The sequence below is a fragment of the Halyomorpha halys genome, unplaced genomic scaffold, assembly GCF_000696795.3.
Source record: "Halyomorpha halys isolate HHAL.00 unplaced genomic scaffold, Hhal_1.1 Scaffold353.1, whole genome shotgun sequence".
Taxonomy (NCBI): Eukaryota; Metazoa; Arthropoda; class Insecta; order Hemiptera; family Pentatomidae; genus Halyomorpha; species Halyomorpha halys.
Window position 1 is genome coordinate 394,212 of NW_027105574.1, and position 23,583 is coordinate 417,794.

At 27.4% G+C, this 23,583-nt stretch overlaps 1 protein-coding gene across 2 annotated transcripts in view; it reads left to right on the plus strand.

Moving 5' to 3' along the window:
• The window catches only part of LOC106681627 (SLIT-ROBO Rho GTPase-activating protein 1), a 39,993-nt gene extending 16,625 nt beyond the window's left edge, over positions 1-23,368 (plus strand). Inside the window, exons 10-14 of one of the 2 annotated variants that reach the window (XM_014422054.3) lie at positions 1,019-1,237; positions 1,316-1,386; positions 3,009-3,189; positions 6,637-6,793; positions 22,175-23,368. In XM_014422054.3, coding sequence (XP_014277540.1) covers positions 1,019-1,237; positions 1,316-1,386; positions 3,009-3,189; positions 6,637-6,793; positions 22,175-22,666 — 1,120 coding nt within the window. In that variant the 3' untranslated portion in view covers positions 22,667-23,368. Of the gene's footprint in view, positions 1-1,018; positions 1,238-1,315; positions 1,387-3,008; positions 3,190-6,636; positions 6,794-15,017; positions 17,247-22,174 lie in introns of those variants that run through there. The other variant, XM_014422055.2, reaches the window with a different exon arrangement.
• The last annotated feature ends 215 nt before the right edge of the window (positions 23,369-23,583 follow it).

A 23,583-nucleotide genomic window follows, 5' to 3' on the forward strand; every position in this document is an offset into this window, starting at 1 on the left:
TATTAATCTTTTAAAAACTACCAGTTTTCTCACATCTGATAACCTATAGGATCTTTTTGATCTTGCTAAACTGTATATTATGTCTCATGATTGTAAATCCCATTTTATTAGCATTTTCTTCTTTGGAAATTCCTAAGGAAGCAAAAGAAGTTGTGAAGATCAGTGGAAGGGTTTTTTTGCTAAAAGTTTCCATAATTTTGTTGTTGTATGTGTCCTTCAATATAAAAGGTTCTGATTCACCTTGAAATATTTTCTTTTTTTCCCTTGCCTTCAGCCCTATTTATTTTACATAGAACCCAATACACGTATATTCAAAGATGCTAAACCATTTCTCAAAAGCTTAACATGATGTGTTTGTTTCTGTTTTTGTGGTTTTAAACTACTAATAGTGATGGGTGTTATATAGTTAGTAAATATGTAGATTTATATATATATATATATATATATATATATATATATATATATATACACATAAAATATTAAAATAAGTAATGAAAAAAGTGAGAAAGAAAATATTTGTAATTGATGAAATATGTTCATAAAATACTAGAATGAAAGAAATAACATACTAAGTTATAAAAGCTGATATGAGTATATGTAATTATGACAACGATAAGATATGGTGAACATAACTTAATAACATGCATGGGTAAGGAAGAAAGAACAAGAAAGGAGTAGAGAAAAGATATTAAAAATATTTTTAACTGGTTATTTAAAACAATTGTAGTTAATTAATATAGAGATTAGGTAAATTATTTAGCATCTAATTTTCAGAAATATTCTTTATATTACTTAGTATTACTATGGTTCTGTTGCAACCTTTGTTCATTTTGACTCCAAAGATTACACTCTAATTTCAGTATCCCATTGAATAGACTTTTGTATTATATGGGCTCCTGTGTAATACAAAAGTATCATTTCTTTGAATTTATTTTAATCCTGAAAATTTATTTTCTTCTTGGTTTACTGCTAGATTAGATCCCCTTCTAGTTGCTGAATATCATTTTCTTTTTTTCAGTTTGTCTGAATTTAGTGATGAAAATATGATGGATCCGTACAATTTAGCTATATGTTTTGGTCCAACTTTAGTACCAGTACCTGAAGAAAAAGATCAAGTTCAATATCAAAACCAAGTAAATGAATTAATTAAAAATATTATTATTTTTCATGAAGAATTATTTCCTACTGACATTGGAGGAACAATGTATGAAAAATATATCTCCAGAGACGAAGATAAGTAAGCATGATTTTAACTTATTAACCTTTGAAATTCATTATATTAATTAGAGAATTAACGGACAATTGAATTTTTCAGTGATATTGGTGATTCACCTTCAGAAAATTTACATGAAGATCTAGATTCTGAAGTTTATCCTTCAGAAGATGGTAAAGTTTTAATTTTTTATTCCTTATTTTAACTTAAAAATATTTATTAAGTTAGCTATGGAGGTTAATTCTTGAAGAATACCTCTTTACCAGTTTCTGCATGAATTTCAGGAATCATGTCACTAACCACAGTGTAAATAGAAAACAAAAACCCAAATGTTGTGAATGTTTTCAATTCTTTTACATACAACTCGAAAACTAAGCATTTTTTGAAGATAATAAAAAATTAAAGTAGGAAAACTTTCCTGCAAAAAAAAAATTTATTTTCTAATAATCTGCAATGTTTCTGATGAGCTAGCATAAGAAAGTCTACTTCATGGTTCTCTAAGAAAAATGAAAAAAAAAAGTCCCTTGTTAACTGCCAGTTTGTGCCCTATTACTGCAACATTATATGCCTTAAACTAACTTTTTATAAATGTCAGGTATGCCTAGGTCAAAGTTAACAGTTAGAACGTAGTTTTTTTTCTATGAGAATCGAAAAATGACCTTTATTTAAATGAAGTATGATATACTCATTATGTAGAAAATTTGGCCTGCTTTAATTTTTATTTTTATTTATCTTGAAAACTGTTTATTTTTCAAGTTATAAGCAAAAAACTGAAAATGTTTACATGTTAGCTTCTTGTTTTTATTATTTTCATTGTGAAGCTGCTGGCTAGCGAGGTAGAAAACCTGGAATTCGGATTCAGCATTCCAGAAAATGTAGAATCACTGAACTTTATTTTTTTCCTGAAAATGCTCTACTTGAATCCTCAGTATTTTGACTGTTTTATAGCACTCTCTGTTGTCATAGATTACCCTAAAACAAAGTGTAATATACTCTCTATAAAGGATATTAAAGTGTTTTTGTCCTTCATCACCTACATTAATATGATATCACAAGTAAAACCTCACTGTAATATCAAAAATAAACTATGTTTCCCTCCTAATAGCAAGCTGGATGTAACAAGGGTAGCCAAACAATCCTTACCAAAATTAAATTTTCCCCTGTCCTACATCCCTATTGAAATTAGCCTCTAACATTCGGCTGCCTCGTCCAAAAAAAAAAAAAAAATGAGGTTTACCTTGTAAGCTCTATTACCAGCCATTATTCTGCTGTTAATTTCTTTGCTAATTTGATTTTCATCAGTCATTGTAGGACCCAATATATACAAATGTGGGTTCACTTTTATAGGATTTTTAATGATACTGTAAAATCTCCTTGTTATTGAGAAAATTTTTAGGTATTTTATTTTCTGTAAGAACTACTTTTTACAATATTCATGTATTATTTCAAAAATTTCACTTAGTGCCTTTTGATTTCTGGTAGCAATCACTAGGTCATCAGTATTGAAATGAATTTTCCAAATTTTTCATGGAGTTACTTAAATAATGATTTCTATAAAAATATAGTCTGATGTTTTTTATAATGCCAACAAAAAATTTACTAACCATTATTTTTATATTCTTGGTAATCTTTAGTTGGACAGGCTATAGGCACTCCTGATAATTGGTGATAATAAAATTTTAATTAATTTTCTAAATAAACACATCCATTTCAGATACATGTGTATATTCTCATGATGTATAATGTTCAATTTCAAATTTTGTGTATTAATTAATTCTATTAACATCTATTTTAGAAGGAGAATTCGTTGAAGCAACAGCACAGTATGACTTTGCTGCAAGAAATGAGAGGGAATTGTCTTTAACAAAAGGCGATTCAGTAACACTTTACAGTCAAGTGAGTTGTGATTGGTGGAGAGGGGCTGTCAGTGGGAAGGAAGGCTTAGTTCCTGATAAGTATATATCTATTAAAATCAGGTATTTGGTTTTCCGATATGTAATTCTAATTTAATTCAATATTATTATTCTAATAAAAGTGAATAGACCGGACAGAGCTTTAAATATAATCTATTCATATTATGCAGGACTGCCTAATATTATGAAAAGTACAAACTCACCCAAGTGGAACTTGAACCCTCACTCTTTTTAACCAAGCATTCATGGATCCTCTCCCCAAGACCCTCATTGTGACCTCCATATAATGGGCACATAATCAAATCAAAGCTTCCACATATTGTGGAATTAACATGATTTTTATTTCTACAAAATATCGTTATTCATATTAATCTTAAAATTGCTATGCATTATGTATCTCTAGATGGTTTGTTCAAATCAAATCAGTGTTTGAGTAGCAAATATTTGGAGTGTAAAAATTTGATTTTTCTGATGTTTTTCAAAGCTTCCAACGTAGCTTTGTTTTGTCTACTTACCTAGAAAACACTTATCATCTGATAAAGATAAAAACTTGAAATCACCTTAGAACTTAATACCTTGCCTTGCCACCAAAGAACTTAATGCCACCTTATTTCAAATCTGCAAACAGATAAGAATTTGGCCGACAAAGTTTTATTTTCATTATGGAAAATTGAGGTTGATTAGTAGAACCAAGGAAGAATTATTCCATCTCCTGATTTGGTATTTAGGAAGTTGGTGGTCAGGTTAGCCTTCCTTTCTATTATTTTTGGTGTTATGATCTCTTAAAACATTCTTCTTCTTCTTTAACTTCCCTCTTTAATGCCTCTCAGCATAGAGGAGCTTTCAGCCAGTAATACCATTCTTCCCTATTTCTAGCTAGGTTCCTCGCCTGTCGAAGGTCCTTCCTCCTCACCCTTACTAAGTTGCTCAGTGTAGTCTAGTCAAGATAGGACATCCTAGGGCGGCCCCTAGGTCTTCTGCCAGCCATCTGGGACATATTCCATGGTCTTTAGGGGATCTCTGTCGGTTTCTTCTCTATTGTCACTTATCTATTGTTTTCTTCCATTTAGTTTGCACTTCTCTACTCAATCACTCGCACTAAAGGGTATGTAAAAACAACAACAAACAGTCCTAACAGACTCGAGAATAAGCAAATAATACAATGAGAGTACCAGCTGACAGCTGAAGGGAACAAAATGTTAAAAATGAAAGACTTTCTATAAACAGCTGTAAGAAGTGATTCATGTCCTAGAAAATATATTATGTGCACTATCTTCATTATTGACAGTTTTTCAAACACTTTAAATAAAATGTTTACTTTTCTAAATTTTAATTATTTATTTTTTGTCTTAATCAATCATGGTTATTAACCGTTTGTCAGAACAACTGGGTCCAGATTAATCTAACTACTTAGATTCCAATAAGTAAATATCTTGATCTTATTGTATGATATTGATGGTTGTTAACACATTGCAGCCGGGACACGTAAAATTACATTTTTCGCAAACTGTGCATAGAGGGCGGATCACGTAGTTACATACTTTTCATGGACTGGGGGTAGTAGAACGTAAGAAACATAGCTCATATACGAGTTACTGCATGTGTGTATGTTTGTTGTGCCGCTTATTTATACATAGTGCTATGCAGGTATAAACATTCCCACAATAGATTAGGTATGAGATGATAAGGTCATAAATAATAGCAATAAATGGGATGATCACCACACATTATACCTGCAAATTTATGAATTTTGAGTTGTTTTATTTTTAGTAAATTCAGGTAGTTATCGGTGTTTAGACGTCTCCTTAGGAAGAATAGTATTTTCCACATTGCAAAGCTATATCATTTTCAAAAATCACAAGTTTTTTCATGGTATTTTGTATTTTTTATTATTATCATGAGTCAAATTTGTTATCAAACTCTTTCAATAATTCTTTTTCCTGCGGAAGTGGTATAGTTATTTTTTATATATAACTACTGATAAAATGAGATACAGATGGTACCAAACATCTGTATATGGATAATTATTATAATAGTGTTGGTAAAACTCAAGTCCTTTTGCGAAAAAAAAAAAAAAATTAGGTATGTGGAACCATCTGAAAAAATAGAGGTCTAAAAAAGTCAAATCTCAGAAAAGGACAGACAATCTTTCACCATAAAGGAAATATTTTACTTCACATCTGGCAATCAAAGAAAGAAGTGGGCCTTATTTTGTCTATACATTCACCTTACAGGACCATTAACTTTCAGAAAAAGGTCGCCTAAACAAGATCCACCAGGAAGATTGTCGATGGATATGAAAAAACACGTTCCAGAAAAAATTGTTGGAACCGGAAAGAAAAAATTTGCACAAAGACAATGTCACATGTGTGCATCTCAAAAAGTGCGAAGTGAAACTTGTTTTATGTGTAAATTTTGTGGTGTACCTCTTCATAGATGTAAATGTTTTGAGCACTATCATACTATAAAACATTATTAGTGTTCATTAAGTTATTTGTTGATTGAAAAAATTTGGTAATAAATAATATTGACTAAAGTTATAAAATTTTTCTTTTTTTTGTACTTTCAACTGTAAATTCTATATTCATTTATACAAAAAGTCCTATCTTTCATAATAACAATGAAGAATATATTCTAAGATGAAGAAATCAGTTTCATAAAAAAATTTAAAGTAGTTTTCAATTTATAATGATTTTACATAAAGACAAAATTTGTGAGGAATTTTTAAAAAATTGCCTGCGCCCGACATAATGTATTTTCCTTTATGAATAGTTATTCCTTCTAGTGGTTGATCTTTTCTTGAGGTGTCTGCATCTGTGTCTTAAACTGTGAGGGGGCCATCCATATAGCAGATTTGTATAGAAACTTTGGCTATATTCAAACAACTTAGAAGTAATATTCTTTAAAGTAGCTATCAGCATCTGTGTGATGCAGTTCTCTATTATTACTCATGTAATGATTCTGTCTTTTAAGAATATACAAATTAAACTTTCTCCTCACATTCTACAATTATCTGTTTCATTTTATTACTTTGACAAAGTCCCACTCCTCATGTTATTGAGAATCCTATATACTATAGAAATAGGAGATTACAACTGATTTCTTCTACAATTCAGTTTATTACTCTCTTCTAGTGGATCATATATTTACAAAATCTTAGTGTCCTCTTTTATTATTATTTTTTTTTTTAACATTTTATTTTTCAATTGAGAGTGGATATAGTTTTATTGTTGAAATGTATACTAATTATTGTTAGACTTTTAATTTTCTAAATTCCTTTCTACCATGAGGTATATTTACCTCGTACTTACAATCGTATATCGTACTTACAACTTATCGATTAATAGTACAACTGAATAAAGAGTAACATTGTAGAGATTTAAAAAAAATAAAATAAATATTAATATAATTTTTCGTGTTGAGCTGATCCAGCTTTTTCAGAAACCATAATATTAAGTTTAAGTAATATGTATTTTTATTTTAAATATATTTCTATTTATTTTTGCTTAGAGAGGATGGAGTGGAAAAATCCAATAAATGGGAACATGATGGTGATTCTGAGGAGAAAAAATATGACTGTCAGTTCTCAGAGTCTTCTTTGACTGATAATATTAGAAATAAAGAAGTTTCTGCTACAGTTAATTCTTCCTGGCTTCCTCATCAGCAGGTATTAGAAACAGCTGTGTAACTTCAAACGATTTGTCTTTCATAAGTTTTGTGTCATTGTCTGCAATTGTGTTTTGTCTCAATGTTTTTGAAAAAATTGACGTTACTATTGATTATAAAAAATTAAACCAACTTAGTAGTCTTATTTTTTAGTAGTACGGAAATGTTTGTATTGTAATATGAAACTGTTATGTGACTGTAATTTCTACAGTTATTATTGGTGTGTATTGTGGCTGTTGCTACATAAAAATTTCTATTTTTTAAATATATATTACAAAATAAACTCATTTAATTATAAGTTAATAATGGCCAAAATTTTCTTTGAGTGAAATCAAACATAACTAACTGATAGTGATGAAACTAAAATTTATTAATTCTCATCATACTTCAGTTATACCTTTATTCATCTCCTTCAAGGATTAAATTAACAAAGTTCTTAAATATATTTTTTTGTATCACATGTGCCTTTAAAATCATTATTTTTAACTTGTTATCATGTACATTCAATTGCCAAGTCAGTCCTGTCTTTATATTTATAGTAGTTATTATTGTAGAAAAAACATACAATTGAAAGTTATGTATTTAATTAAATTACAATCTTGATGCATCTTCTCATTTGATCTCTTAGACATTATTGATATCTATATTTTGTTTTTCATTAATTTCTAAAAATAATTGCATATGATGGATGGTAGTTGCAATCTTCATTATTGTAACAAACATTTTTTTTTCATAAATCTATCATTCTTTATTCTCTAGAAAAATATATCTGATTATTATTTTTAAAAAAATGAACAATTACTGATTTTCTATTATTTTTATCTTAATTGATTTCTATTTATTTTTATTAATATAATACGTTGATATCATAAATCGATAATCTTGTACTGAAAAAAATTACGCATTGTGTTTTCCATGACATGATTGTTTACTAGTAATCATAACCTGGTGTATGGCTGTGAATGATTGAAGTGATATTAAAATTCTCAAACTTGATTATAAATATATATATATCCTCCCATTGATGTGTGATTTTTACATCTATATGTAAACAAATATTATTACTATAATAATCATACCATTTATTTCCTGGAATTTTGCATTAACTGGACTTGCTATGATCTGGTCTCATTACTCCAAATAAACAGAGTTCTGATGTCTTCATATCTCGGAATATCTTAGTTTATTACAATTATCTATTTTGGTTATTCATTATTTTGTATTTAATATAGTATATTTTTAGTGATATTTTTTCCTGCTTGTTTAAAACAAACTTATTTATTTTTCACTTTAATGACACCACTGGAAGACTGAGAGCTGTTTAGTTTATTATTTCAAATACTTTGGCAAATGAAACTGTAGTGGGTTCTCCATTAACTGAGTTAATTTGGACTGCAACTATCCCATATAAGAATTTTTTTAATTATGTGGATAAACAGTTTTAGGATCAGAAAATACAATCAAATTACAAAAGCAAAACTACCACTTTATTGTCATATTAAATACAACTGGACGACATTGTTTAAAAAATATAAATTACATATGTTCAAATGCATTTAAAACACTAAAAAATTTAATATTTTTGAAAAACTTCTTAACAGTCCTTGATTCCACCGTGTTGCTTCTGGGTCCCAAAACAGCGCAGTTGTCACAACATGAAGATATTGACTAGTCAAGTGTTATCTTGTTCTAAAAAAGAGATATACCTTTTCACAGTAGCTCTCAATCCATCAATATAATTCTATATTCCTGTCCTACATCAGGTGATGTAACGTCATTCTGATTATTTATTTTATTTGTTTGCTTAGCTTATCTGTAAAAGTTTAAATTTGTGGTCACCTGTCTGGTTAGCACTCAATGGAACTTTAACTCTCTTTTTAATTTTCTTTTACTGGAACTGATTTTTCCTGATTAGTTGATGATTCTTGCTCGGTAACTAAAATTTCAGTCCTGTTTCATTACAATTCTAAATTTGCTGTGGCCTTAGTTGTGTTTTCTGAATTACCATATTAAGTTCTCTTACAAATGAATTAAAACTACACTTGAATCTGCCAATAAAATCTTTAGATTTTATAAAATTCTAGTTAACCTATTTTGCAGTTAAATTGGTTTCTCTGTCTTGAAAATAATGTAAACAATTTTGAGCATGTGCTAGTAAAATTGTCCAGATAACAGACTGTCTTTACCTCTCATCTGCTGAAACAATAAAAATAACAACTCTAGCATATTTTTTTATAGTTGTCCTGATTTTTAAAAACTTCCTTTCACCCGGTGATTGAGCATGTAAATACAATTGTTGCTTATGATGTTAAGAAAATCTATTATTTTTTTTCTTTAATTTAGGCTCAAATACGGAAGCTCGATTCATCAAGGCTTGACTATACATTTTCTCATAAATATATTGAAAACTAAGCTAAAATGGTCATTGTTTGTTTGCTGAGGCTTATATATTTACTTATTTTTTAGATTCTTTGATAAGAATAACTGAAATTAATCTTTTATGTTGTTATCAGTGACTGCTCAATTAGATTTATTCATAGATCCTTTTTCAGTGTTTGCTTTAAATCGATCTGTTATCCTCATGTTGTCATTTTAGGAATTTACGTATTTGTGAAAACTATTTAAAGACTTAGTGAGTGATAACAATTTCTATTGAAAACTGGTAATTACCTTCTTGTTGACATCCTTTTCTCTCATATCTTCCAATATTTGTTAATATTGCCAGATCTTTAGCCCATTGTATGTGCTATAAATGAATTTCCTTTTGAAAAGCACTCACCCATTTTTCCTCATCCTTGCTTAGTTTTATTCATACATTAAAAGTGAAAATAACATTTAACTAGTAAGCAAGGTTGGTTAAATATTCTTCCTTAATTTAGATAGTACTGTAGTAATTTGACTTCTAATATTAGTTCATAGTTATAATGATTTGTCCCTCAACAACTTAATTCACTTTGTTATGAAAAAACAGTTAAGGGCATATTGTAAATGAAGTGGTGACAATTATAAATTTTAGCACTTTCCATATTATTAGTAATTATTTTATTTTAACATTTATATTCTTCCAGTGTTCTGGGATTATGTACCATCTTTAAGAAATTACTTAACCATTTTTTTTCTATGCATATTGTCGCATTAGTTTTCTTTTTAATCTTAGTCCTGAAGTTTAACCATATTTCACTCAAATTATTATTGTCTTATATCATCTTAATATTTTATTATATGTCCTATTTGTTTAAAAAAAATTATTTAAGATGGGTAAGTTAGAATACTTCGTTTTTTGGTTGATTTTCGGTAGCATTGCAAGTTCTATCAACATATCAAATACTCTAGATGATTCGTCATTTTCAATCTTTTTTTTTTTTTACAAATATGACAAATAATATAATATTAAGATGATAAATGACTTCAAGTGGTAGTGAAATATGGTTAGACTGCAGGATTACTTAAAAAATAAAATGGGACACAACCTTGAAACATGGGAAGAACTGAAATGTTAAAATAGAATAATTGCTAATAATGTAGGAAATGATGAAATATATAATTATCACTACTTTATAACACATTAAAAAAGTTCAGGAAGTGATTTAGAAGTTTTTTTTTGCCACAAGTTGTATATGTAAATGGTGTATAGACATGTATTGTTTATCATTGAAACAGATTTTTAAAGATTTTTTAGTAATGTATGTATGTATATATTCTAATTAATTTTTTTCATTTGGTTCTGTATTGCATAAAATAATTATTGAGTGATACTTGAATCTTAAGAGTTATAGTATTATAACTGAAAAAAGTATAAGATTGGGATGGAGAGGGGAATGATCGGAAAACATGCTTATGGAAGGGTCTATTTCCTCCTTTATCCTTTAGTTGGACTGAAAATAGTTTTTTATCTTGCCAGTTGAGTGAAAAAAATAGGTTTTCCACTAATTCTCAATTAGCGCCCTCCTCCCTTCCCCCTAAAAAAGTGGAAGTACCTGTTATAAAGGTTTTTTTTAAATTTCAAAGGTTTCATAATATTGTTGAATACATTTATTTTATACAATGTAAAGTGGTTGTTAATTTAGCTCACATCCTGCATTTTGTTTTAAATATAAATCCAAATTTGAAGTATTTCGATTAATATTTTTCAATGCTTGTCTAGTAAAACAGTTAATTATTTCTACTCGCAATCTCCAGTCCAAATATCTTCTTTATGGAGCCTTATGAGATCTGTAGAGGTTCTAATTGATAATTAAGCTCTGTTCACCTATAAACTTAAAGCTGATTTCTACTTTATAATCAAATGAGAATCAATATACATGAAGCAGAATAAGTGCTGTAAGGGTCAAAACTATTTTGAAGTTAGGCTCTACAACAGTTGCCTCATGGAACCCTGATATGCCGGGCATCTGTTGTTACTTCCTCTCTAGTATTGTTCATGAATTTAGTTCAACAAAACAAGGACAATTGTTATTTAGAATATAAGAATTTTTTAGAATAGATTTTTGTCTTGTAATTAATATAAAGTACAAAACGTAAATAATATAAAAATTTTCTCATGGATGACCAGTGTTGGTCGCATGTATTAAGTATTAATTTAATTTTAATGTAATTAGAAAAGAAAAAGCTTATTAATATGTTACTAATGATTTATCAGATCTTTAAATTATAGTTATTAATTAGTGATGTTCATTTCATTTATATCATTCATTATTTGTTTATAAGGATAGGAGTAATTCAGTGGATGAGGTTTTGGAATCCTAATTGGATCCAGATTTGAGTTCAACTGTAGTTTATATCCCTAGAGTTAACAAATAAAATATTTATTTTCATAATGGGAAATAAATAAATAAGGAACACATAAATAAAATGATACATGTAAGTAAAAGTATGTTACAATTACTTTACAATGACATCCATAATTTAGATTTTTGTTTTCTTCCAAAAAAAATTTTTATATGATCAAACTATACATTAAATCATTTTATGAAGTTCTCAAAAAATTAAATAATATAAACCTATCCATATTTTGCTCATATTTTTCATTAGATTCTTAATCAAATATGATTTTTTATAAATAGGCGGGTTGACTTTAGTTTTAGTGACTGATATTTATATAAGGCATCACCATTGATTGTCATGATTCAATGGTTTTCTATCTGTTGTGCTATTTATATGTTAATATTTTAAGGCTAACTTTCATCTATGTTTGGCTATAAAAAGCCTGGTTTAGTGAAAAAATGGTTTTATATTACTATAGCGGAAGTACCAAAATTCATTTTACATTACAGCTGTATTATTTTGCTGACCCAGGTTGAAATGAAACCTATATCCCTGCCGTGGGAGCTTTTAGAATCTATGCTCCACCATAAGCATAGCGATCATGACCTCTGTGTGATTATTTTTTGTGATAAAATTTTTGTACAAACTTTCCTGTTATTGTTAAAGGAAAATTGATTATAATTTACTCATATTTAATTTAATTGAGGTGGCATTGAACATATTGAAACTAAGGATTTTCCGTACTTGGTAAGGAAGTACTATTCCAGACTAGTATTTGTGCTAGGAGATGATTAGGCCAAGTTTACGCTCAACTGCCGAAATTTTCCCCTAACTAAGGGCATGCACATCGAAAAGGCTGGGTCCCTGAGCCTGTGGGATAAAGTCTCCTGATCCCAGTGCCGATCCAAGGTTGATATAACATTGAATAATGATCTACCACAGTCAGGTTTGAATGAGGACCCAGAAGATTGCAGTGATTACTCACTGAGCTATGCTGTTCTATCAATTTAAAGATTTATAAATTAAAAATTAGATTTAAAAACCTGTAAATGGCAGTTACGTCCTTCCTTTCAAGTTTTTTACTTGTGTTAAGTTGTTAACTGATTATCATAAAGTGGGTGTTTTATTTTAAATTTGCATATAACAGTAAGTCTTCTTTGGCATTGTGCTCTTTATGTTGTTGTTTTGTTCATACATGTTAATCATTTTTTCTTTAAGTTCTAATTAATAATTAAAAAGAAACAAAGAACAATTCTTTGATAGATCTGGAAAAATTAGAAGAAATTTACACTTACTTGGTTATGATCTAACCATGGATTTTAATTTTTTTGTATATTGCTTTTTATTACTTGTTATATTGTTCTATGAAATCCTACATTAAAATATTATTTTTATGTTCTTTTTTATTCTTTCTTTATGTTTATGGTTTGATTTCACTCAAAAAGGCTTCATGTTCAGTTATCATTAAAGTAAATATATATTGACATAAGTTTATACTATAATACTGCTCAACTTTATATTTGATATTTTATTTTCAATTTAATTCTAGAGTGTGTGCGCGCGCGTGCATGCATATGTGTGTGTTAGATAGATGTTCAGATACCTTTTAGTAATAAGTTAACTTTTATTTTTTCTGTTTCTTATTGTTTTGCCAATACATGAATCTCATAATTTTAGAATATGTATGTTTTTTAAGCTTATATGTGTAATTGCTGCGAATGCATAAGGCTGTGATATTACAATTTAATTCTATTATTGGGAATAATTTGGGTGTTAGAACTTGGGGTAAAAAAATCAAAACCTGTGTGTGTGTGTGTGTGTGCGTGCATGTACTTCATTTAATTTTTTTATATGGTCATCTACTTTATTTAAGTTTACCATTTAAATAAATTTTAGACTTAAAAATTATACGTATTTCTTTATAGAAAACATGCTGATCTATAAATATTAAAATATTCCAAACATATGTTACTATTAAAGTAAATCTTCATAATTCCTAAATTTTTATTAATTATAAAATTGTAGGCCATATGTAACTATTTTGTGCCTTGATATGCATTTATTAGTATAATTGTATTAAAAAGATCTGTATCATATATTTGTGCCTCTTTTATATTGTATTTTTAAATTAAGTAAAGTAGTTTTAGGTTTGATTGTTTTAATGTTTGTTCTTTTTGTAGATATTTTTAAGATTACATTCTGAATGATTAAATCCTTTTACAGATTTTTTTGTTTTTAAGGAAGTCTGTTGTTTCAGTGAAAACAGTCTTATCCCAATGCCTTAAATTAACTGATTTCTGAATCCACCATATTTTAATATTTATAAAACCTGCCAAGGCATGCGTTATTTAGTGTGGTTATTTTAAGTTGTGAATTTGAATTGTTAATTCTTCAGCACAAATAATATAAGCTTCTTATTAACAATGATGGCATTTGAATTCTGTACTAATACAGCATGGTTTATTTCATTATTGAATATATAAAATATTCATTAATTATTATGAATACTGCTTATGAGCAATTTCTGTCTTGAAAGATTTTTTTTTTTTCATTTGATCATTCAAATGTTACAAAGATATTTTCTGAATCCATTTTATTGTTTTAATTTATTTTTGCACCTTCCACCTACCTTATGTTTGATAACTCATCTGTGCCATTTTTACGTTTTTGGAAAACTGAGTATTTAACCCTCTTCTTTTCATATTTATTCATTATATTTAGTTATTCATTTATAAATCAATGACTCGACAGAATGATTAGTTATCAATTAAATTAACTAGGAAGTACTTGGATTGTATTTGTGTTTTTTTGAAAATTGATAGCTATGTTTTAGAAACTTTGTTTATTTGAAACAGTTAACTAGCAATATGTCTATCAGTGTTTTCTTACAGTTCAATAGATGTGTAAAATCATAAAAAGAATTGTGTCTTGATGTTTCAATATTGTGAACTCATTTGAAATCAAAATTTCCAATAAAATTGATTTTTTTGAAAGATTATTATAAATATAATCATAATGTTATTGTTGTATTTATTTTGGTACCAAATTAGAAGTATGTCAATGATTTAAAAAATAAGTTAGAAAACATTGCTTGTCAGAATTATTTTTTCATTTCATGATTTTGATAACATAAATAATATGTTATATTATGAAATATTTCAATATTTACTTTATAATTGTTTATTTTATTTCAGTTTTTTAAAAATTAAAATCTTATTGCCTTAAAAGAATTCTTGAAATAATAATTAAAATGCAATTGAATTTTCGTTCTTCTATTAAAGTTTAATATTTACTGTTTCATCTTCAAATTGCAATAGGATATACATTAATTTATATCTGATTTAATGACGCATAAGAAATTCAACATTTATCAATTGGAGGTTTGATTAGTTATTCGAAGCTTTACATAGTAACTTATTTTCTGTCAATTAAGTTTATAATCTTGGCACATGTATTTTTAGGATAAAATCTGAGGTGCAAGTATGCAGCTATCGAGTAGTAGTTTATCTTAAATTTCTTTGTTATGAATCATTACGTGAAGAGCAAGTTAATATTGTTAATTTGTTCTTCCTGTTTTCTTAACTGTAATGGATTGCTTCTAGAACAAGGTTTGTTTTTAGCTTGTTTTTGCATGAATTGCCTACATTATTTTCTTTTTTTTAATATATATTTTACTGTTGGCCTGATAATAAGGCAATAACTATTATATATTTTCAAATAATAGCTGGTATCTATCATTTTTTAGAGATATTTTTTATTGATCTGATTCAGATTTCAGTATATTCTCATAAAAATTGCCTTTCCCTTCTGAATGCTTGTTCTCTTTAATCTATTTTTTGCATTAGTTTCTTACTCATATATTAAGAATTACCCTCTTAAGATCAGTGGTATGTGATTTTGGGCTCATTGTTTACTTTGATTTTGAGTGTTTCTTCTACATCAGTGTGTAGTATTTCCAACTTTTTTTGAAGTGATATGCTCAGGCTATATATAGCCTTTCGGACATATCATCACCTGAATTGGGTATAAACTTCATGTTCCCAAGCTTAAAATTTTCCTAATCTTATTTTATAAATTATCTCAACTATTTATTTCTATTCATATGGAGAGTAAATATGTAGATTACATATTTTTGAATATATTTTCTTTGATTAAAGAATCTCAAATCTTCATTCTATGTCTCTAATTCATTAGTTTCACCTATTTGTGTGATTGAATGACTCCTTTTTAATATTAAAAAAAATTAAAATTATAAAACTTCAATAATTTAATATCTGAACACCACTTACGCATTTAGGAAAAAAAAATTCATATAGTTCTCATAAAACTATAATTATATATTCCAATTTTATTTAAAATGGATTTAGTGAATGACTCTTCCAGTTAAAGGATTATCCAATTTTATGTATTTTTCCAATGAATATTTCATTTTTTTTAAAGCATTGTCCAAACTGAAAGTAGTGGGTTTTTCCACATTTGACCTGTTCAATATAATCTTAACAAAAAATCAATAATGCCCTGTCCTTATAATAATTAATGTAGTTATACTGTAATTTATTATGTTAGAGTTAAATAATTAATGTTCAGCCAATATTGATAGGTTTTACCCTGCATATTTCTTATGTCAGAATGTTAATAAGAAGCTTTTAGTGGAATTAACATAAATTGTATGATAATGAATGGCAGTCTTTGCAAATTATTTTGTTTAATGCATGTGCTTAGTTTTACTCAGCCTAATTTTTTTCACTGATAATTATAAAAATCAATAACCTAAATTCATTAGAATAAATCTTTTTTGTGGGATTTAATAGTAAATTGGATTATTTTAATTTCTATTATACAATTCTCTTGTATTACTCAGTTTTTATTTTTAGTAGTATAGAATTCAGATGCCATAAATATCCTTCAGGAACAAGATAAAGTTCTAGTTCTATTTTATATTGATTTAAAGTAGAAATAAATGTTGGATGGACTTAAAAATTTTGATAGCACATATTTTATTCTATTTTTGTAGTTTTATAAATTATCAACCAATACTATCCCGTACTTGTGGCATATTCAATTTTAAATTTTTGGCATGCAGTATAAGTTTTAGTTTTAGTTATTATTACTATTTAACTTTCCTATTTTTCTCCTAGGTAATCTGAAAGTGTTAAATTCAGTGCACTGATCACACTAACAAAACAAGTTTTAAATACATCTTATATACCAAAGAAAAATATGAAATCGGTTGGTTTCAGCCCTATTTGTGTTTGAACACATACAATCATATATGTGTACATATATATTATTTGATTTAATAATGTAATTTGTTACTTCTATAAATTATTAATTGAATAAAAACCCTGATCCCGATAGTATTGGTTTGTTTAAATTGTATCACATGTAAATAAATGTAACTATATTGAAAAATCAATGTACATAGCTAAATTTAATACTTCAAGAATAAATAAATGATCTGTATTTTTTAAACATACCTTGATACTGAGGTAATGCCATAATTCTGGTTTGCAATGTTGATATATTTTCTTATTTTATCTGAAAGTCGATCAGTTGTGTTCAAGTAAAGCACAATGCATGATTTTATGTTGTGATTGTTATCGTTAATTAGCATTTTATGTTATTAATGTGTATTTTGTTTGTACAAATTGTTAATTTTTATATTAATACATAAATTATTTATGCATGAACCTGTGTTGTTTTTTATTTTAGTTTGTTTGCCAATTTTTATTCTAATTAAATGAAACACTAAGAGAAAATTATTTTGCATGTTGTTTTAGGTAAAGTGGTTAATTAATATATTTAGGTTATAATATCAATACATTAGCATTTAGGATTAGTTATTTTTCATTTTTTTTTGTTTGAAAATCTTTTTTTATTTTAATAATATATGACTTTTGTACATGAAACCACTGAGCCCTAAATGCTTTTTTTTTTTTTTACCCAAATGTATACTTGAATATGCTCTCACTATATATATATATATATATTGACTTTTTTCCATTATTTTGTATTTAGTATCATACCTCATATATTCATAAAATCCTTGTTTTGTTAATTCAAGTAATATGCATTTATTTTATTATTAGCAGAAATGAACATTTTTTAAAAAAAAAAAAGAAGTATTTTATGGAATAATACAGTTCAATCTTGATAGTCCGACATTTGTTAATTCAATATCTTTGATAATTTGACAAGCTCGTGATGTCGTTACAACCAGTGAAGTGGAAGGGAAAGGGTTGTTTTTCTGTAACTACCTGTTGTTTGATTACCATGGAACAACCCCTGTAGTGGTTATCATGTTTTTTCTAATAAAAAAGTATTTATAAAAAAAAAATTATTTTTGTATTATTTTGACCTCAATTCCTCGTTTTTATTAGTTGAATGAATGGAACTGTCAGTAGCCCAGAATGTTGTACCTATTGATCCCATATTTGTCTGATTATCAAGATTGGACTGTGGCAATAAAAAGAAGAATACAAATTAAAAAGGACAAAAAATGTCATAGAATCCAATTCAACTAGGATTTTCATTCTCTGCCTTAGTTAATTAAAATATTTTTATCAAATGCATTAAAGTAAGTCTATATTTAATAAAATTATAATTTTATAAAGTGAATCCTCCCATCTATATTTAGGTCTGCCTGTAGTGTATGTGTAAATTCTCTAGCCTATCCATCCTTCATTCTAATTATTTTATACAATATTTGATTTTTGAAAATCTCAACATCATGTTTCAAATTCTTTAAGATCCGTAGGAAATATAATAGTTTTTTTTATTCTTACTTTCTGGTTCCTTGGAAAGTAGACACAAGCTGAGTCGTGTTTATTTAACATTTATTTTTGTTCTTTCCTCACACTTTAGTGATTATCATTTGAAGGAATGTGTATGGTTATGCATTTCACATAGAAAATATTAGGTATTATTTTGTCAAGGAACAACCATTGATGGTCTAAATATAATATATTAAGGAAGTGATTAGAATTGATGATTTTGTAATATCATTTTTTATTCTTCGACTGATTTATTCAATGCTTTAATCAAAGTACCGCTAGTCATCATCTTTAGCTAAATTTATCACTAAAGAAATTTTTCTAATCATTTATTACATCATTCACATCGTAAGTTTCTTCCCATGTGTTGTTTAAGCACTGGTAATTCATTTGACTTTAACTTAAAACAATTTATCATCACTAGTGATTCCATTAATACTACTTAATTATTAGTACTACACTGTACATTGATTTTGTTCCCTGATAATAACATTTCTTAACAAGAAAAGATTACTATTAATACTACATTTTAATTGCTTATACAACATACATCATTAAGTTTATGGTCTTATAGTGAGGTGATGACTGTAGTATTTAATAATAAGTTAACAAAGATTAATTAAGTCATTTGTACTCATGAAAAAGATATTAGATCCTGCACTCCCCCCTCTCTCCTCTTTAATTATCTAATCTTTTCTTGATGGGTTACCTTTAAAAATTATTTTTTGATTAAAATATTATTTAAATATTGATCCATCATTTTTAACCAAACTTACTCAATTATTGTAGTATCTTTTAAATTAGTCTAAGACGGTTGGTATAAATTTATTTATTAATCATGAGAGATAGTTGACCGTGGATAACTTATACGAGGAGAAGATGGTTGTGGGGTGCGGTCAAATTAAAACACAAATAAGATGAAGTAACTTATTTAATTGTGCCAAAATATAAATTTATTAATTGTTCGTTGTTTTTCTATATCTCTTTTGGAGAGAAAATGATTAAAAAATTACTTTTTTTTTCTCTAATTATCTCTTCCCATTCATCTTCTGTAACTTTATAGAACTATTATACCCTTAAATATGTAGGCAGTTTATTTAAGGTTATTACTATTTCTATTGTAATACTTGATTAAATCATCTGTGATTTGAACTTCTTGTCATTATTAATTAAGGAACATAAGTTTCCTCCCAATCATAAGAAATTGGTTAAGTTATTAATAATTATATATAGAATATGCTTTCATAATTAGTATCACTACTCCAAGATGTAAGTTGACAGTATGTACTGTTTTTTTTTTTTTCTTCATTAATGATAGTAATAGTGTTATCCTCTTATCCAAGATTCATAGTAACTTTCTTACCCATTTCCTGTCATCTTCCTTTGTCAAAAGACTTTATTTGTTTCATCTAGCTAGTTGATATTTTTATTTGACTTTTATTTATCCAATGTAGTAAGACTAAAAAACTTCGCAAACACCATGGCATACTTTCTGTAAGTAATGAACACCAAAACATGCTTCTTAGTTAGGTTCTTTCTTGACCAATATTTCGTTGCTCTTGCATACTTGGTGATAATTTCTTGTGTATTCCTTCACATCATTGGGGTGAACAAAAACTTTAACCAAACTAAATGGATGTTCTTATGGTGTAAAATATTTTCAACTTATTTGTTTAAAAAATAAACCTTTATGATTATATGAATTAGTCATATATATGTATTGAATGCCAGCAGAAATAACTTGTTGAAAAACAATTTTCTTAGTATTTGGTAAATCCTAGACAACTTAAAAAATTAGAAAAGGTAAGTATTGCCATTATTAGCTTAGAACAATAATACAATATTAAATAGGACTCAGTTTATTCTGCTTTACAATTAATTAGGATTACTTCTTTTTTTTACCAATTAGTTAAACTTCCTTTTATGTGATGTTGCAGGATGATAATATAGTCTATAAATTATTTACATAGTAAGTATGTAAGATCTTGTCTCTTAATGTTTTTAATTAAATAGTTTATGGAAGTTTGTTGCAAGTCTTAGTTTTCATTGTATATGATTAATCTTATTGACTGATTTTTAGGTTTAATTTTAAAAAGAAACAGTTGAATTTATTACAAGATATATTTTCATTTATTATTTATTTAAAAGGCCAGGAGAAAAAACCAGATGCCATTTTTTTTTTTAATTGAGTTACTGGTATCAATAGATTCAGAATAAAAAGCTGCATTCTTCCTAGGAATATTGCTACAATGATAAGAAGAAAACATTAGATTTTATTTGTTGAACTTATTTTTCCACATACTAACCCACTAGAAGAATACAGATTTTCATTTTGAATCCATTGATAAAAATAACTCAATAATTCTCGAAAAAACAAAACAAATGTGACTTGTTTTTCCCTCCTGACCTTCACTTTACCTTTTATTAGTTTAATTTCAAAAGTGAAATGGGGAAAAATAAAATCTGTAATAAAACATAATATTTAAAAAATTCAAAATTCTTTATTCACGTTTCTAATGTGAACGAATTCTTTAGTCAATGAAGTTTTCTTTATTTTTTTTATACTCAGTCCGATCACAATAATTACTGAGGGATATTACATTTTTTTCTCATTTCAGGTATCTGGATTTACCAATATCTTATTTATGTTTTTCAGAAAACTTCATTCAGTTTATGCTTTTTTAGATATTTTTGTTTTGTTTTTTCATTGTGGAGTGGTTTCTTGAACTTATATAACTTGAGTTCTCGAAATGTTAATGTCCTGTTATGCAACATATTTAAATTTGGTACTTATTTTAATTAAATTAAATGATTTGTATTGATTTTGAATGAAGTAATTTGAGTTTTAGTTACTGCATCCTTTTGAGTTCTCAGAACCAGGAATCATAATAAAGTTAATGAACTGTGCCATTATTTCAAAAATATTGTTTTATGTGATTCATTAATGAAATTATACAAATTCTGAGGACCCACTTAATTCAGTAATTTCGCTAAGCTTATTATTTATAAACATTTTTTTAAGAGTTAACAAAATTAATACAGGTATGGTATTACAGCCATACTATGGAATGTTGATGAACTATTGTATTATACCAATTATTGTGTTTTTTTTCTCCTCAATTATTAATTTTTCTATTTAATAGTTTGTCCTCAAATTCTAGAGAACTTTCTGTGAGACTGGCGTTCTTTACCAAAACATCAGTTATTATATACACTTTTCTCAAGTTGTGGGAGTTACCAATGTAGCACTGTAGTAAGTAGTTAATCACCCCAAAAAAAATAAGGATAATCCCAGTGAAGAAATGATTAACTACTTACTACAGGGCTGCTGTGGCCACTCTCTTAACTAGATATAATAACCAGTGTTCTGTTGCTGAAGATCAGTCTCAGAAGAAGGACCCTGGAACTCAAAAGTAAAATATTGGAAAGAAAAATTAACCCTATTGGAGAAAGAACTGTTATGACAACCCAGGGAGAAATCATGTAGACTATATATAACATTGTGATTTTTATTGCATTTCTTAACAAACCCCCTCTCTCTCTCTTTCTCTCTCTTATATTTTGTTATATATATGTTATATTTTGAATTTGCCTTTGAAATGTTATCAACATTTAAGATTTGTTATAAATGCGATTTTAGGCATTTTTCTTAGGTTGGAAGTTATAAAATTATAATACGGTTATCTTTGTGATCCATTTTCATATACACTAATTGTTTCGGTTTTTATTTTCAATCTAATAAAGTTTTATTTGATCACTAGATTTTTTTATTTATCTATCATTTGCATTAAAATTAAATTAGAATTAATCTATATGTATATATAAATATGTTTTTAATTTTTCAGATCGGAAATAACAGTCATGATTTTATACCTCAGGATTCAATCAGTGATCAAATCGATGAACATTCTAAAGAGGAAATAGAAATTGTCTTGAAAAGTGATGTAGATATTTCTGACACCTGTGACCTTGGGGGAAGTAAATCAGGTGGTGAACTTTTAGGGTCAAATTTAAATGTCTGTGAAGTGGTTCAGCAAAACATTGTAACTGAAGGTAATGAAATTAGAGAAAATAAATTGATTCATACCCCTGATTTAGTGATGGATTTACCAACACAACCAGACGATAATGCAGTTATTCTTGAAAGTCCTGACATGACTGCAGCTGAAAGATTTGCCAAGCAGAACCAATGCACTCTTAAAAAAAATACAAAACAGCCTAAGCAAGTTACTGATTCAAAATGTAACATACCCCCAAAACCTCCTTTAAAAATTAAACCAGAGATTAGCTTGAAACCAGTTTGTCTGATGCATGTAAGTAAGGATGTAAAGCAGTGATGCTTTTACAAGGACTTCATTGTTTCTCTTTTTTGGTACTAATGTGGTTGTATTCTTAGTCACCAGTTCTATTCGATTCTATTTTATACTGGTGCTGTTCTTGCTCTTATTTTTTCTTTTTGTTTGGTTATATTCTAAAATTTATTTGAACTAAAAATTTGTTTGCTCATCAATTTATATTCTTATAGGTGATAGTTTGTACCTCTTTATTTTGTGTTTGTGTTGTGATTGTGTTAGTACGTGTTTTGATATGACAGTTCTTATGTATGAATGTAAATTTGTAATATGATATTTATTTTTCTTTATTGTCAGTATAGTTTGAGTGCTTTAACTCCTAAAGTAATACATTTTTAGTCCATTGAGAAAACTAATTAGGTTGTCAGATTGTAACATTACATAATTGGTTTTTTCTCAGATCGCTAGTTTAAAAATATTTCCTAAGTATTCTCAGCTATTAGGATCTTAATGTCTTATAACTTATTTTATTTTTTGTGATTTAATGTATGTGTTAGTTCATGTAAATATATTACAAAATCAAATGGATATCAATAAGTCAAAGTCCAATTAAAGTGACTGAACAATGTATAATATAAGTTCTTGAGTATATGTTAAGGTTGTGTCTGTTTAATGTTTGTACTTCGTAATATTAACTACAATATTTTTATAATACCGTTGGTTTAATAAATTTCTTATATATTTAGAGTATTAAGTATTTCTTTGACCAAGTTATTTTTTTATCTCATATTACTAGCAGTGTTAAAATTATGGTTACCAAACAAGTGTTTATGATTAATTATTGAATAATTTTCAATCTGGAATAAATGTTAAATTTTATTATCCTTGAGAGATTCAATTCAGTTTTACAATTGAAACTTCAGAGTAAAATGTTTCAATTTTTGTTAGCATTATATTTTCTG